Source organism: Carica papaya, chromosome 2, assembly GCF_054855325.1.
Source record: "Carica papaya isolate Zhongbai chromosome 2, ASM5485532v1, whole genome shotgun sequence".
NCBI classification, from domain to species: Eukaryota; Viridiplantae; Streptophyta; class Magnoliopsida; order Brassicales; family Caricaceae; genus Carica; species Carica papaya.
The window spans coordinates 14,805,068-14,822,712 of NC_142310.1; the positions used below are offsets into that span (position 1 = coordinate 14,805,068).

At 36.5% G+C, this 17,645-nt stretch overlaps 1 protein-coding gene across 2 annotated transcripts in view; it reads right to left on the reverse strand.

Annotated features, from left to right (window-relative positions):
• The window catches only part of NUA (nuclear pore anchor), a 65,611-nt gene that overhangs the window by 25,116 nt on the left and 22,850 nt on the right, over positions 1 to 17,645 (reverse strand). For both annotated transcript variants that reach the window (XM_088213388.1, XM_088213387.1), the window contains exons 10-18: positions 12,176 to 12,296; positions 12,003 to 12,095; positions 4,207 to 4,255; positions 3,252 to 3,355; positions 3,101 to 3,169; positions 1,361 to 1,498; positions 1,155 to 1,259; positions 931 to 1,044; positions 720 to 798 (exon numbers count right to left, since the gene is read on the reverse strand). In XM_088213388.1, the coding sequence (XP_088069514.1) occupies positions 720 to 798; positions 931 to 1,044; positions 1,155 to 1,259; positions 1,361 to 1,498; positions 3,101 to 3,169; positions 3,252 to 3,355; positions 4,207 to 4,255; positions 12,003 to 12,095; positions 12,176 to 12,296 (872 nt within the window). The remainder of the gene's footprint in view (positions 1 to 719; positions 799 to 930; positions 1,045 to 1,154; positions 1,260 to 1,360; positions 1,499 to 3,100; positions 3,170 to 3,251; positions 3,356 to 4,206; positions 4,256 to 12,002; positions 12,096 to 12,175; positions 12,297 to 17,645) is intronic.

The window sequence follows — 17,645 nt, forward strand, 5'->3', positions numbered from 1 at the left end:
GCAAACTTATTACTCTGAAGTTCATGTCTTTCTAGAAAAAGAAGTATTCTTGGTGATAGAATAGGAAAAAGTGTATAATGGAGGATAAGAGATCCTCCTAGAAAAGAAAAGGAAGAGAAAGAAAGGAAAAAATAAAAAATAAAAACAGACAAAGAATAGCAGAATCTCTTTGCAAAATAGACAAAGAGATATCCCTAGAATGACCATGCAATTTTTTCAGATGAAAACATGACCATGAGACTTAGGTTAAAGAACGTCCAACAAAAATTGTCCTATGTGGACTTGAAAGAGAATACATTCATCTCCAATATCAACCCTACCAAAACAGCCCAACTCTATCTATTCCTCCCAAAACCACAGAGATGGGAAGAGAGAGATCTATGAGCATGACTTGTCTGGAAAACCCTCACGTTATCATGTCTGTTCCAAAACAAGGGGCCTCGAAAACCTAGTAAACCACAAGCCATTCTGCAAGAAAATCCTACTTCTATTTCCCCAAACGAACCCAAAAACAGCAAGATATCCGTCAATTAAATATAAAATTTAAGGGAAAATCAAGATCTTCCAATTCAGGTTTCTGTTTTATTTTCTTAATATCATCTCCAGCAGCAGCATATTAGTTTCCTCTAAGTCACTAAATATTCAGTTTACCAATTAAACTAATGTTTCTCTGATATATGATAAATCATCTCCAGAGATAGAAGTAAAAAATTTACAACCTCTAGCGGGCTCAGCAGGACGAGAACATGATGAATTAATTTTATGCTCCTCTTCATACAACCTTTTGTACATGCCAACCTTTCAAGACAAAACAAGAAAATAAAAGTAAATAAAATGTAAATACCCAATATTTTATTTAAATTTAGTCCCTAACTTGTAAGGGCATAGAGAATTATTTTACGAGAAACAATTGGACTTAAAAATGCTTACAGATGTATGTAGTGATTCAATCATCTGTGCTTGCTCTTCAGCCCTCTCCAAGACTGCAGCAACTTTAGATGCAGCTTCATCAGTCTTTTTCTTCACCTCCATTTCGAATTTCTCCTGTAATTCCAGAGTTGTTTGTCAACAAGGATTTTGACGATCAGAACTATGATTTCAACTTAGTCAAGCAATCCTTAAATAGAGAAAAAAAAAGGATTCATCTGCAGTACCTTGAACTCCATTTCACTATTTTCAATCTGGTTGGTAAGACTGCGTACCAGGCTTCTCAGCTTCACATTCTGCTCAACTAGTCCATTTAGATCCTTAAAGGTCAACTGTAAACACCATTCCAGAAACAGATTTCAAGAAATGACTTGAAATTTGGAATATGAGATAGCTTCCTAAAGAGTTGTTGGTGAAATTAAGTGAAAATTACGAGGTGCTCCGAAATGATCTCATCCCCATCCAAGCTCATCTCAACATCAGCAACAGCCACAGACTCATTTGTGTTGTTGGGTCCTATAGATCCACAACGAAGTTGAATATTGCGACACTCCTTCAGTAGAACTGTAACCTAGAACATCCACAACCCAAAATGTTAGAAAAGAAATAACAGCATGGAAAAAAAAAATAGACACGCTTATAGGTAAAGCAGGAACAGTAAAAGCCACATATGGGCTACACGTGATAGTTGAGAACCAGTACTATAAACAAGGAGGTACGCTGACTCATCAAAATTTCCTTTTCCAATTTTCCTATATAGATATTTTTGCCCATCTTTCCATACCAGAGAACGTGGATAAGAGACTTGGAACCATTTCTTGCAGCTCCTTCCAGGACGATTTCAGGGAGCAGAGAAACTATCATTTAGCAGCTGGCACACTGTTGAACAACCTTTTCCTGAGGATGGATTAGGAATTAGATCCCTAGTGTCTGCCAAAAAAGTATCTTGGCCAAGTGGCCATTGAAAATTTCTTTCTAGAGGTTCCTACAGAACTTGATTAGAGGCAAACATGGTTTTAATTCAAACGATTGACGCTCAAAGATGGGTAAAGGAGCTCATGGTTAGAACTTGCAGATGGATTGGCAAGAATTAAAGTGACATAATTGCAGCTTCAAGGTTTTAGTTTGGTCATTGGTGTTTTGGCCGACTGTTAAAGGATACTTTTACCCATACTTTACATGTTGCTAGATGCAAGGAACCTAGGGGTGAAGGATTGTTCACTGTGTATAGTGATGGAAGACAAAGACTAAGAGTTTGTTTGGGAGAGGGAAAAGGGATGGAATGGAATTGAAAATTTAGGGAGAGAAATATTTTCCCTTGCTTGAAGAATATTCATTAATATATATTTCTACCCCAAATTGGAGGAGAATGGATGGAACGGAAATAAATGAAAATTTTAATTTGAGTGATTGACTGAATTACGTCCATTCTGTTATTATGTTTACAAATAACAGGGTTATTATTCTCTTTTGCAGAGTAATAATTTTATGTTTCTTCTTCTTTCCCCTCCTATCCAAACAAGAGGAAACATTTTCTACTCATTTCCATTACTATTCAACCAAACAACAAAAGAATATTTTTGCTCCATCCCATTCCATTCCTTTACTTACCCCTCTCTCCCTCTCCTCTGAATAAACCTTATTGGGAAAACCAACATATCGGCAAACAGAGAAAGATAAGATCACATAATTTTGATAGTGAAAGCTGACAAAAAGTCTAGAAGACAAACAATTAATTAGGCCATTTTCAAAATATGAATAGGAGAAAAGAAGAGGAGATAGAAGAGCAAACCCAAAATGTACACAACCTAGAAGTAAATAGATTATGCACAGATGAGGAGGGGAAGTGCCACTATACATTCAAGACCATGTTTATCTGTGGAATGAAAGATGTCTAGGAATAATTTCGTGGAAGACATGTTATCAGGTACAGCCACAATGATATCTTGATATCTCTCTCAGGAATGAAATGCCAAAATTAGATCACTGTCTCACATATCATTTGTGTCGATTTGATATTACATCAAAAAGCAAATAGGATAAGTACATAAAAAAAACTTGACCTAAGAGCTCTCAATTCTTACCTGTTTCTGAAGGTCAATTTGATATTACACCAAAAAGCAAATAGAATAAGTCCTAAAATAAACTTGATCTAAGAGTTCTCCCTTGTTACCTGTTTCTGAAGGTCAATGATCTCCTTTCTAGCCAAAACATTTTCACGTTCATGTCTCCTCAAGTCAGCCTAGGAATTAAATGAGAAGAAGATATAGAAGATGAGTAACACAAAGAAAAGATCTAATTCATCCCAAATTGTCAAAAAAGACCTTCAATTCCAAAATGATTTTATCCAAACTTGACCGCTCTGAAATAGAGTTTTGTAATTTTTGGTTGATAAGAGAGTATGCTTCAACCATTCTCTCATATTCCGCTGCAAAGAAAATAATAGCATTAGCAGACCGAATATTTTTCCCAAACAGGAATCTTTGCAGAACGGGGAAATATAAATAAATCATTAAATATCCTCAAAGGTTTACGCCTGTTATTATGATAAGATATGCAGATCTACCTTACCTTTGACAAATTTATTAGAGCACATTATCATAAATTTAGCCATTTCTTGACCTGGCATATGCCAACTGTCAAATGTTGCATAAGCAAGAGGACACAGCATCAGACAATGTTTGCATATATCATTTTCATAATCTCATTTCTGGAGCAGACAACGAATTGACTTGCATAGTACAAGAAGGTTGTCTGATCTAGAATGCAGCATCACTAGTCACTCTTACCTAAGTTTTATTTGAGTGCCTTATCACGTTTTCTTTTTTTTTTTTTTCTTTAATGTGTCTTTATTGTATGTAAGTACTTGTCTTATAAGTTCGTTGCAAGATAACCATTTCAACTAATATTTTTAGATCTGCTATTCCAATGGGGTAGTGATGATCCTACATTGCAGTTCCTAGGCCTTAGGAAAGACCATCTGTCCAGTGAAACGTATTATACTGTAATATATTCGAAAAATTGCTTGCGTGCTAGAACTCTAGTAGAGCTTGGGTAAACTCCAACAAGCCAAAGCATGCAATCAAGATAGGCAAGAAAGAAAGAAAAAACCAGGTGTTTTCTAGTCCTTATTGTCTGATTGTAACCCCTAACTAGATCCAGGGGACTAGACACTAGCAACGGCATCTTGACTTAAAGATATTTGATTTTTGAATGAACATACCATGTGAAGAATACAATATTTTGTAATAAAGAAAATATCTGAAATTAGTAGTATACCTCTTTCATCCTGAATGACCCCTGCTTTTTCTTCTAATTCACATAGTACCTACAAAAACAAAATTAGGCTCAAGATTTTGATCCCAATGTCTTAGAACATTACAAGGCCAGAAATGGGTGTGATGCTTAGATGATGTATCAAGCGTTTAGCATAAAGCACACATTGAGAATAAACATCTCTAAATAAAAGAAATATAAAATAACAGATCTCCATCAACAGTAAAACTGCAAATAAAACAAGCCAAAATTTGAACCAGATGGAAAATAATTATTTGACATGAAGCATAGACACAATTCAGAACAGCATCGTTGGCGGGATGCAAGAATTATGATAATATTTGTATCTCGAATGTGATAAATAATGCATGAATACATGCGCACACAACAAAATTGTGGTGATGCTATGTCAAATTTAATCATGATGAAGAATGGGCTAGCACTAGATTTCCAAAATAGTTTAGATATTATAATTATATTAAATATAAAACTACTATTAAAGAGTCTATACTATTGTTGAGTATTATTATAATTTTAGTAAGTTAGAATCATCATTCTTATTAGTAATTTCTTATGTATAGGATTACTATTCCCGATTCTACTAATTCTTACTTCCTACTCAAGAAAAGTATTCAATAATATATTCTGAGAAGTTTTTAATTTTCTGATCGCGTGATGTAATTAAACTCTTAAAACTCTAAAATGTGATACTTAAGACTTTTTAGATGTGATGTCCAAAAATTCTACGTGCAATGTTTAGGTATTTGTCCTCAAATCCCTAATTGTACGAACAAACCATAGTTGTCTTACATCAACATGTCAGAGCTAAAGTAATCGTACACTCAAATCTCTAAACCTTGCACTAAACGGCCCCCAACACTAGCTGAAAAGAAATTTTAAAAAACAAAATCGCAAAGAAAGAAACATGTAAACCCTAAAACAGCTGCTAGTTCTATTCACCATCCACTGCCTGGAGGTGGTCGACACAGCCTCTATCATCAGCCTCAGAAGGTCCCGATCGGCAGACCCCCAAAGTCTTGTGAGAAAACTCTAGTGAAGGACATCCCACTAGCCAATGCAAGTCGTCCTCGCTGCTGCCTCTCCTGATCCTATATTTCTAGACAACCGTGTCTCACAATGACCTCCAACCTGCAATCTTCAGCTCCATTTAGGACCACTCACCAAATATCACCTCCGTCCAATGACCGTAAGCTAGCGCGTGAAACCCGCGCGCGCACACCTGCGAGTGAGCATTGCAAAATCATGTTTTTTTGGCTTTCTGAATTAGGTTTGACCAAACTGGTTTGCCTAGACCGCTTTATCCCCTCCCAAACCAGTGTTCAGCAAGATCCTAGGTATTCTATCGGCCCTCCCTAATTTGCAATCTCTCTATGCAAGTTAGAGCAACGAAAAATGTTTAAACATGTGGAATAGTAAGAAAGAGATAAGTCACCACTTGTGCATGATAGAATTGACAAGTTTTTCTAGACAACAGTTATGCACAACTATATAGTTCAAGTGAAAAGGGATCAAAAGTATTTTTCAATTTTAAAAACCGTAACACGTTTTGGAAATAAATAAAAGAAGCTTGTTACTCACGAAGGTTGCCGTAAAAGTCTTGTTTCAATATCTATGGTTGAACGACTCAAGCTTTGGACACTATCATTCTCAACCATAAAGACTAGATTGGAGGGATAATTTAAGCATTTCGGTAACCCAACAAAGTCTTGTTTCTATTCATCATGGTACCTATAGTTATCCAATCTTGTGTGATCTAGTTCTTGTGATGTTCACACGTATTCTTCTAGGTCAACCTTGGTTTTATAATTGAAATACTCGACATGATAAGACTACTAACACTTATCATTCTACATGCAACATAAAAGATGCATTTTTAAAACATTTGACTACAGAAGAGATGAATAAATATAAATATCTAAAAGCAACCGCAATCGATAAAGAAGGTAAAGAGAATGAGCCCATCGAAGTTAAGAGACAAGAAGAAATGTTATGTCTTTCTAAGAATAAAACATTGAAGCTTTTCAAGATCTTTTACCACCTATAGAGAATTCTATAGAAGTTCAAAGCAAAGAGGAACCTAAGCCAATAATATAGACTAATGATGTTGAACTCAAGGATAAAATTGAAGCGCAAATTGGCGCATGTATTGATTTCATCCTTCTATCACGAGTTCAAATGCATAAAATAGCTATGTGTTTCCATCATATTTGTTGCTGAGTGAATGGTCGAGCAAAAAGTTTGCTAAATTTTAACAGGAAAGCCCAAGTATCAAGATTTTATATCATTTACTACTTCATAACTTATGGACGAGTTTTCTCCAACCAAGGACAATGATATAAAATGAGCTAGCATTAGATCTCCTAAAACAATTTAGAAATTGTAACTATATTAAATATAAAACTACTTGTTGTTTAGAAGTCTATACTACTATAGCGTAGTATTTTGAGTAACTTAAAATTTTATTCTTATTAGTATTTCTTACTTGTATTAAAATTAGTATTTCATGATTCTACTAGTTTACTATTTCCTAATTTAATTATATTTAAAAAAAACTACTTAGAAATTATTATAAATAACTTTTTAATTTCACTTATTGATGTTCAAGTATTTAATAATATATTTTGAGAGTTTTTCAATTTTCTAGCTGTATGATGCAATTAACCCCGTAAGTATGATGTTTAAGACTTTTTAAATATCATGTCCAAAAAGGCATAACATTTAGATTTTATTCTCAAATCCCTAGTTAGACAAATAAACTGTACTTGTCCTACATCAAATCAATACAACTCCAAATGAAAATAGAAACAACTAGTCCATATGGGAATTGATAAAACTTCAGTTCTATGGAACGATTGTTTACTCACTTATGAGAAGATGTCTAGAGAATAAGTATCTCATGCCTATATGAAGATAGAAGAAATGGGGAGATAGGTGTTCACTAAAGTATGCGGTAGAGGTGAGGGGAGAAAAAGGGTATGTTGTTGAACAATCAGATGAATGTAAACATAAATGAACCTCCCTTGAATCTTGGAAGGAGACTTCAAAATAGTTTTGAGTAGACAAGAGAAATTAGTAGCACACTTTTGAGGATTTGCGTTGATGAATTCTGGAAGACTCTAGACAAACTTGACTTATTAGACTTACCCCTCATTGGATGTAAATAAACATGGTCTAATCAGAGATTAAATTCGACATGCTCCAAAATTAATAAGTTTTTGGTTTCGTGCCAATCTCAATTGTCAAGTCTATGCCAAAAATTTCTGTAACGCACATCTCTAAACACTTCCCCATTTGCCTAGCCTCCAATGGGATTTAAATGAGGTCCTTATCCCTTTAGATTCGAGGATAAGTAACTAAGAATTAATAGGTTTTGTGACAAAATCAGTAAATGGTGGAGATGGATGAGGGTGAATGGTAATGCTAGTCTTAAAGTGACTCAGAGATGAAGAAGGTTAAGGCTGAAATAAATAAGTGTTGTAAAGAGTGGGATAGAGAAGCTACGATTACTCAATCTTTACTATAGAACTTCAAGGCCCTGGACAAGATGGAGGGGGAGGGATGTTTGTCTATTAAAGATTTGGCTTGCAAGAAATCCACAAAATTTCAGTGGGCAAATATAATGCAAATGAAGTCATGTGGAAACAAAAATTGAGAATTAGATGGATAAAGGAGGAAGATAGAAACATAAAATTCTTTCATTGCATAGCAAATCATCACAGGAAAATAAATTATGTGGAGAAGATTGATATACATGGCCGTTTGATGAAGAGTAATGACAAACTAAGGAAAGGAATTACGGAATTCTTCAACGGATTATACCATGACGAATTTAGCTAAAGGGCTAAGCTGGATGGTCTGAATTTTATGTCCTTAGATGAGCATAGCCAGAAATCACTTGAGAGAGACTTCATCGAGGAGAAGATTCAAGAGGGGCTCATGCAATGTAGGAATGATAAAGCCCCTAGACCTGTTGGTTTTAACATGAGTTTTCTTCACATATTTTAAACTGATAAAAGAAGACATTATTGGGCTTTTTAAGGACTTTATGAATATGAGGTTTTTGTTAAATATTTAAACACTTCATTTATGCTTCTTATCCTTAAGTTGGAGGAGCGACAAACATCAAAGATTTCAGCTCTATCAGTTTAGTAGAATTTGATTGTAAATTCATTGCGAAAGTGTTGACTAGGAGAATAGTGAAAGTGACGGGTAGGATGGTGGGAGAGTGTCAGCATACTTTTGTGTAAGGCAGATTTGGGATGCAACTCTTGTTGTTAAAAAAGTTGTAAATGATCTACTTCACAAGAGTAGGAAGAGTGTTCTATGCAAGCAGGACATGGAGAAAACTTATGATCATGTAAATTGAGGCTTTCTTGATTGTATGTTGAGGTGATTAGGCTTCGAGGACAGATGGTGCAATGGATCAACCCATGTATTCCTACAACTTCTTTTGCAGTTATAGTGAACAGGGGTCATCATTAGTCTTAGATAAGGTGATTACTTGCCCCCTCTACAATTCATTGTTGTTATAGAAGCTCTCAATAAAATGTTTAAGGGATCAAAGTGGGTGAATGTGCGCATAAGGAGGTAACTCAACTTTTTTATACTGATAATATTTTGTTATTTTGTGAACCGAATGAGAGGGCTCTACTTAACTTGAGATGCATTTTGATGAGTTTCCAAGTGGTCTCTAAACTCAATATCAACCTAAACAAGTCTGAATTGGTGAGACTAGATGATGGGTGGAATGGTACCATACTCGCAAGGATTTTGGGATGTAGAAGCGTAGATTTGTCAATCAAATACTTCGGAATACCATTAGGAGATAAATATAAAGATGTGGCGACTTAATACCCTCTAGACACAAAATTTGAGAAGAGAATGGTAGGATGAAAAAGAAACCTCCTATCTAAAAGGGGGAGACCCATACTTACAAAAAGCACAATTGCCAATATCTTGTTCATCATATATCCCTATTGACAATCCTTGTTAGTGTAGCAAAGAGACTGGAATCAATCTAATATAGATTCTTATGGGGTGATATAGAGGATGGGAAAAAGCATCATTTGGTGGCATGAGATGTTATTAAAAAGCCCATGTATCAAGGAGGGTTAGATTTGAGATCTATGGTGGAAATGAATATGGTTCTACCAGAGGGTCAGCTTTAGAGATTCATGAATGAAAATAGTAGTCTCTTCTGGAGGGTGATAGAGACAAAGTGTAGGACCGCGAATAGATGGTGGTATACCAATCTCTCGTCTAGACCCATGGCAAAGGGATGAGGAAGAGAATTTTCATGTGCAAGAATAAATTCCAAGATTGTATCAGGAAAAGAATCAAAGGATAAAGATTAGCTCTAGCATGATGCCTAGTTAGGAGGGGGGGGAAGACCCCTCCATTCCTTTTTTTGAAATAAAAAATACAATATATATTATTAAATACAATCACTAATAGGATGTCAGTCCATGTACAAAAATATTTATATATCAATTAGAATATCAATAAGACCTCCTAAATCCTCCATGGAATACAAATTTTGACCCAAAAACCCAGGGTCTGGAACCATTTAAACTTTGATCCCACTGAGATGCTCTTCCACCCCTTCAACTGTTATTTCATTTCTTTTTTGAAAATTGCAAGTGGAATGAGATCCCAATTATTTTTTCCAATCACTAATATCCTTTGATGCCCAATTAAGATCCCTTATACAACCAACCATTACTCAACTAAACCTCAGCAATCCATATGCCATAGACCATAAAATATGACAATAAATCTCCTCAGCCTCTTACACAGAGAGCAACATTTCACCACAATCTTCGCCTTTCTCATCAACTTATCAATGGTAAGAATACATCTACACTTGCTTCCCAAGCAAAGAAAACGACCCAAGGAGGAGCATTCACCTAGTAGATTTGCCGGAAAAGAAAATTGTTCTCGATGGGTTCATTCTAAACCAAATTTTTATAGAAATGCCCAACTGTGCATGTCCCTGTTGAGCAAAAGATCCAACCGGCTGATCGTAATTCTCGTCCAGAGATGCAGAAAACAGTGAGCCCAAGAGAATGTCATACTCATTTATTTCTCAGCCGTTGAGGTTTCCCGATACCTCCACATACTACTCCCTACCTCCACCACAAGACTCTCCTCCATACCCTTACTACAGATACAATCAACAAGAGTAATGATCAACCAATCTAGAGACTCTCAATGCTAAAGAGTCCTTCTCGGTCAAGTCTTTTTATAAATATTTTATTAAAATTGATACCACACAACAGTTTTCCCAGTTAGCAAATCTTTAAAGTTAATGTTCCACCTAGAGTAGCTTTCTTTGCACGCAAGGTAGGTTGAGGGTGCACTCTTAGTCTTGACAAGCTAATCAAGAGAGAAAAAACATGGGTGAAAATTGGTATTTTTTTATCTAAAAGAGAGGCAGAGTCATATAATCACGTCCTCATATGGTGCCCGTTTGTGTACAAATTGAGGACCCTTGCTTATGGGCTACTAGACATCAATTGGATGATGGCTGGTTTGGTGAGAGATCTTTAGAGTGGAAGGATATTAACAGAGTGAAGAAATATTTTAGTCTCATTCCCCTTGCAATTTTTTAGGGGTGTTGAAAGAGAGAAACATGAAAGCATTTGAGGAGGTGGAAGATTTCTTTTGAAAAGGTTAAAACTAGGTGGTTCTGGATACTGAATTTTTTCATTATGGATCATCCTCTTTATTTCGTAGAGGATTTTGAGCGCCTTATTGACATGTTGATTCATGTATAAATGCTTTTACACACTATTTACACCCTTTAGTGTTTCCGAATGAACCTTACTATTTTTATTTTAAGAAAAAAAAAAAGTCCTTGAGGAGTTGAGATGGGTGAAGAAAAATAGAGTTAGAAGCTATGAATCAGGAGTACAGCAGGCTTTAGTATGTATCTTCTCACCTAAAGACTACAAATTAATGGGCAAAGCAATCACAACCAAGAACCATGGAACTAAGCAAACACTATATACCTCTTTGTTAGGCCTTCAAATCTTGTATCTCTCTCTAAGGACAATATTGTTTTTGAAATAATCTCCAAGGAGTATATTGTGATAACTTGTGTCATTTGAGCCACCAAACATGATTCACTTTCCACTAACAAAAAGTGTTTCCTTCTTCTAGTGTGTCCTTCATATTTAAAATAAATTGATCGGTACAAAGAGAGGCAGAGAGACACAATGAGATAGAAAACCTCGAGTTAAAAGGATTTTAATTTTAGCAGGTAGGTCAATCTCATAACAAAAAAGAAGATTTTCTAGATCCAAAAAAAATTAAAAGAAAATCAAAAGGCACGAATTCAAAAATTTGCAAGGATCAAGAGAAAGAACCAATAGTAAGCAAAGAAAAAGAAAAAAGTGTAAAATGTGGAAGAAAATTAAAACAAACAAAAGCTTCAATGTTCCATGGTCACACAGGTTCTACTATTAACTCACAAAACAAGGATGTCTTCAACATTGATTTCATCTATAATTGTCTCACAACTAGGAAATACGACTTCCTTGAGATATGGGTTCTCCAAAAATTGCAAAATCAAATCCAAAGAGAAAAATAAAGACTCTTTTCGTTTAACAGCTAAATGATAATTTTAAATACGCAAGCCATAAAATAAACCAGGAAAAGAGAAATTTGGCATAGCCACATCTCAAGAGTCCTTGGGGAAAACCAATACTCTTAAAAAAACTAACATACACATTACATAACAAATGTCTGCATATCAACCAGTGAGGTACAGACCATACCCGCTGCAATATTGACTCGGATTCCTTTCTTCCTAACTGCTCATGCCGCAGAGCATCCACAGCCTCTTGGTATTTCTCATACATTTTAGCAAGCTAAAAACAGAAAACATAAACATCATATGAAGTTCACAAGCATATGCGATGCTGGATAAATAAGCAAAATTATAACTTACACTCCAGCCATCCCGCAGGAGAGAAGCAGCTAGTGCTGTTCCCGAGACATTGACTGGAACTTTGGGAACAAGCATGCAACTTTCCTCAAACCCGGAATCAGCATCAAATGAATCGACCAACCTAGAGCACAACAACCTGGTAAGGACCATAACCAAGTGCTAAAAGAAACATACAAGGATCCGTTCATCCCGACAAAGTTGCAGTTAAGTTAGTCAGAACATAGATAAGTCAAAGGAAGAAAAATCTGCAGTTCTAATTACCAAACAAATTGCAGCTAACCCAATAAATTTCAGTTTGAAGAGCCTAATAATTAGTCACTTAAAAAATCAAGGAAAAACCTTAATAGCCACCACTAACCCAATCTTGATATAATCTCGGACTTCTAAACCAAATACTTATGAAGGAAAAAAGTATAAAATCATTTTAGTAGCCATTAAACACAACATTGGAAACCAAATGTTAATATTTGTCTTATCATATAGTTTTTGATGTCCCATATTGAAACTTCCTTCTGGTTGCTCCAAATTTCCACTCATCCAACCTCTCAAATTATTAATAGCGCTTAAACATTCAAGCAATTTTCAGAGCTAGCAATTGTCCCACCAATATTTGACAAACTCCTTAAACAAAAACCTTCAACTGTGAGTTCTTAAAACAAGGCAACAAAATCAACAAACTTAATGGTTGGAGAGATGTTTTGATATCTTAAGTCATGATTAGTGACAGATCCCAAAAAGCTCTTTTATAGGTCTGACTGGCATGAAAAGTTGTTTCAAGGGGAGAGAACCAACCAGGGTTTTTAAGAGAAGGTAATAATGGTCTAGGAACCATGTTAAAACCTGTTCCTAGTTCAAGTAAGTTCTTTGTTTTCCCTTATCTTCTTTTCCTGATTCTAGTCCCTAGATTTACTACTCTTTACTACCAAGCCTAATGGAAGATTGGCTTACTCTTGGGATTAATGTCTAAAGAACCATAGGTATTATTAAGTACGATGTTTAACAATTCTTGGAACTGATGTCTAAGAAACCTTAGGTGTGATGTCTAAATTTTTAACTCCAAATCCTTAAGTAAATTAACATTAACTTGCCCTAGAATTCCCTATTACGAGGCTTCTGGGGTTTAAAGATGATTTGGGATACTAGACTTCCAACAGACTCAATTATGTTATGGGCCAATTTTCCAATTCATTGTTGCTCAGTATTGAAGTAGAGTAAACTAGTGGATTCTTTGTATCTATGGTCCTAACAATGAGGGGTATTAAAGTCATTTACAACTTATTACATTTGATTACAAATTCTAATACTACTGGATTAAACACAACGATAAAGTTATAGTGAGCTATAATGGATTAAGAACCCGATATTTTTTTAAATAAAAGATATAAAGTGTATATTGTTAACATTGGCACCAAGGGGACGTCACCCATATATAAAGATATTTACAAGTCAGTGAATGTATCTATAAAATTCCCAAAATCCACCACCCTAATTATGTCATGTCCTAAGCTCAAAGAGCCCATTAAGTGTAACCACCTATCCCTAACCCTAACTATCTCTCCTTCAATCCCCTCAAAAGCTTTCTGGTTTCTTTCTTGCCAAACAACCCAAGATATGATTACTGGTATGATATTACAACTTTTCTCCCCTTGCTGATTCCTTCCTGAGTCCATAATTCATCTCTCATGGAGCCTGCAATGACCCAGTTGATGCCTAACAAGCCATAAACCATAGTCCATAAGCTGTAGATCATCAGACACCATAAAAGAATATCATTACAAGACTCCGCTTTCCTTTTGCACATAAAGCATGCATTCACTAGAATTTTTCCTTCCCTACTACTTTAGTAATGGTCAAGATGCATTCTATTCCTGCTTCTCATACGAAAAAAGCTACTCAAGGCAAAGCATTCACTCTCTAAATCTGCTTAGCCAGAAATTTGATATCCCCTTCTTTATTATGTTTAACCAGGTAATTATAGTAGGATTTAAACGTGAATACACCTTTCTTCTTGAATTCCCATAGTGGTTGATTCCTGTGCTCATTCAGATTCACTATAGCCAGAAGTCTTAGCAGTGTCTCATACTACTCTTCAATTTCCCAATCATTGAGATTTCTGAATACATGATAGTCCCTTCCCTGCTAATCTCCCCACCTCTATACACATCTTCGACAGTGATATTCTTGGAATGTGCAATGGCATAAATCTGAGCAAATTGAATATTGAATCTTCACCCTTCAACCCAATCATCTCTCCAAAACAAAATGTTATCCTCTCTCCCAACCTTCCAACGGGTGCGATCTTGAACTGCTGACTCCCCATACTTATTTCCTCCACAACCCCACCCCATAGAGTCTAGCCATTTACCATCAATCACTCTTGTCCACAACCTATCACATTCCCATGAATACCTCCATAACCATTTCCCTTCTAAAGCCAAATTCAACTCAACAAGTGATCTCAACCCACATCCCAAGTCTGCCATTTACCATCAATCACTCTTGTCCACAATCTATCACATTCCCATGAATACCTCCATAACCATTTCCCTTCTAAAGCCAAATTCAACTCAACAAGTGATCTCAACCCTAATTTTTATTTATAAAAAAAAAGTGATCTCAACCCTAAACCTCCCTAATCATTTTTTAACTCCTCCCACTTCACTAAGTGGTATTTTCTCCTATCCTCCTCATCACCCCATAGGAGTATACTTTGAATTGCCTCCAATTTCTTCGCCATTTTCACAAGAATTGTTAATACTGATATGTAGTTAATAGGAATATCATTTAGTGCACTTCTAACAAGTGTTGATCTTTCCCCCTTTACACAAAAACTTCTTCTTTCACCCTGCCGATCTCTCAAATAGCTCGATCACGTGCTCCCAAATCTTCTCCTCTTTGTGTTTCCAACCTATCAAGATGGCAGGGTTGACTCCATAACTCGACACCCCAAAACACTTGCCAACCTCCCATCACCTCCCCTATCTCCCAACCTCACCAGCTCTGACTTATTGAAATTAATATTCAGGCCCGAAACTGCTTGAAAGCACAAAAGAAAACACCTGAGATTAAGTATCATCTTCTCATCTAGCTGGCAAAAAATAGGAGTGCCATCTGCCAAAAAAAAAAAAGAGTAATTCCCACCAAATTTTCATTCCTACAACTATCACCCCCTAAGCAACTCCATTTCTCTTGCTCTTAGCAACAACCTCTTTAAGGCTTCCATCACCACAATGAACAAAAGTGGTGATAGTGGATCACCTTGCCTCAACCCTCTAGATGCCTTGAAAAAACGACGAAGCACCCCATTCCCTAGTAATACAAAAGAGGTAGAAGTCATGCAGGTATGCATTCATTTTCTCCACTTTTCCCCGAAACCCAACCTCTCCAACATGTAATCAACAAACTCCCGACATACATGATCATAAGCCTTCTTTATGGCTAGGTTACACAACACCCGCTCTTCCTACACATCACTTCATCCACCACTTCCTTCGTCATCAACACAACATCTATGATTTGCCTACCTTCCATAAGTGCATGCTGACTCCCCCACAATCACTAATCCCAACACCTTGGAGATTCTTTTGCCAAGACTTTCAATTTAAGCTTATAGATACACCTTAGCGAGCTGATTGAAAGTCTCTCATATTTTATGCCCCTTCCACTTTAACTATGAGAACTAGAAATGAAGAATTCAAGACTTTCCCAGATGTCCCATTGTCATGCAACTACTTGAACACCTCCATGATATCTCCCTTAATGATGCGCCAAAATTCTTCGATGAAACCCATGTTGAAGCCGTTTAGTCCCCGGGTGCTTTATCCTTATCATACTGCTTTAGTACTTCCAATATTCCTCCTCTGGAAACTCTCTCCAAATGACCTTGACTCACCTCGTCTAGTTCACTAAACTGCCACTAATTAAGTCTAGACCTTTTACTAATCTCTTCTTCATACAAATGATATAAAAACTTAGATTCTTCTCAGAGACTCGTTGCCCTGTACCATGCAATTGCCTATCTTCATCTCGTCAACATAATTGATTCTTCTTTCCTGGTTTTCCAGACAGTAAAAACACTAAGTATTCCTATCTCCCTCTTTTGACCATCTCTCTCTAGACTTCTAGTGCCACAAAATCTTCTCCATCTATAACCTGCCTGCCAACCCTATCCTCAAAGACTCTCTGAGTGTCAGTTCTTCCTCCGATAATTCGCCATCTCCCTTGTTCTTATCAGTCCCCTGCATTAGAGAATGAATCTTCTCCTCCTCCCTTCTTCCCTCATCCTCGGCCCAATTCTTGATCTTACCTCTCACTGCATTGAATTTTTGCACTACTCTAAATCTTGTCTTACCAACCACTTCAATTGCATTCAACTACTTCTCTATATTGCATATGAAATTCCCCATTTTTAGCCATTTGTTATCAGACTTGAACAGCACATGTCCCATCTGAAACCGAGCTGATAAAAAGTGGTCAGATATGGGTCTTTGTAGAACCTTTGACACAAACTTGAAAACTGAGTAAGGCAACTTGCAGTCACCAAGAACCTATCAATCCTCGAACAAAACGGTGGGCTTCTTTGATTTCCCCCGTGAGCAGCAGATCAAGCAAGTCTAACCTACCCATATTTTCTTTAAATTCATCAGCACAACATCTTGAATATTGCTCCCTTGATCTTTCATTTCTGGACAGAACTATATCAAAGTCTCCATCACCATGCATAGCCCATTCCACTTCTACCTACACTCCTCCTAAGTTTTCCACAACATCTCCCTCTCACTACTCACTCCCCTGCAATACACACTAGTGAACACCCACTCCTCATCCCTGTGGCAAATCTCAAACACACAAGATACCAAAAACTCCCCAATCAACAACTCCTTACACCTTAATTTTCCTCCCTCCATAAAACAATAACACCTCCTGTGGTTCTATTTGCGGGCAAGACCTTCCACCCAATCTCCCTAACCCACCACAAGCTTCTCCCTATTAGATAATGTCTCCATTATTTTTTCTTGGAGACACAAGATAGAACCCCTTATGACTTCTCTTTTTCTTTGATCGTTGACTCCCCGAACATTTAAAGATATGATTTCCCCAATCATTAGTTAGTCTTCCTCTGTAGACCCCCATATTCTCTTGCTCCCCTTCATCTGGCCATCATAGTTGACTGAAGATTGAAGTCTTCTCAACTCCCGCGAGCCCCCTTCTCCATAGTTTCTTCTCTCTTTCCCCCAGTTTCCTTCCTCATCTTTTTCTCCCTTCTCTTTCTTTCTATTTACTCAAACAACTCGAACACTTGCATCTCGATGCCTTCAAAAGTGATCCTCACCAGCTTGCTTATTCTTTGAATATTTTGTACAACACACACATTCCTCTCTATCAACTTCCTCCTCTAGCTCTCCAAAATTTCTTCTCCTTGTACTCCCCCTTCGGCAGCCTCCATCGTGAAAGTTTCACCATCTTAATC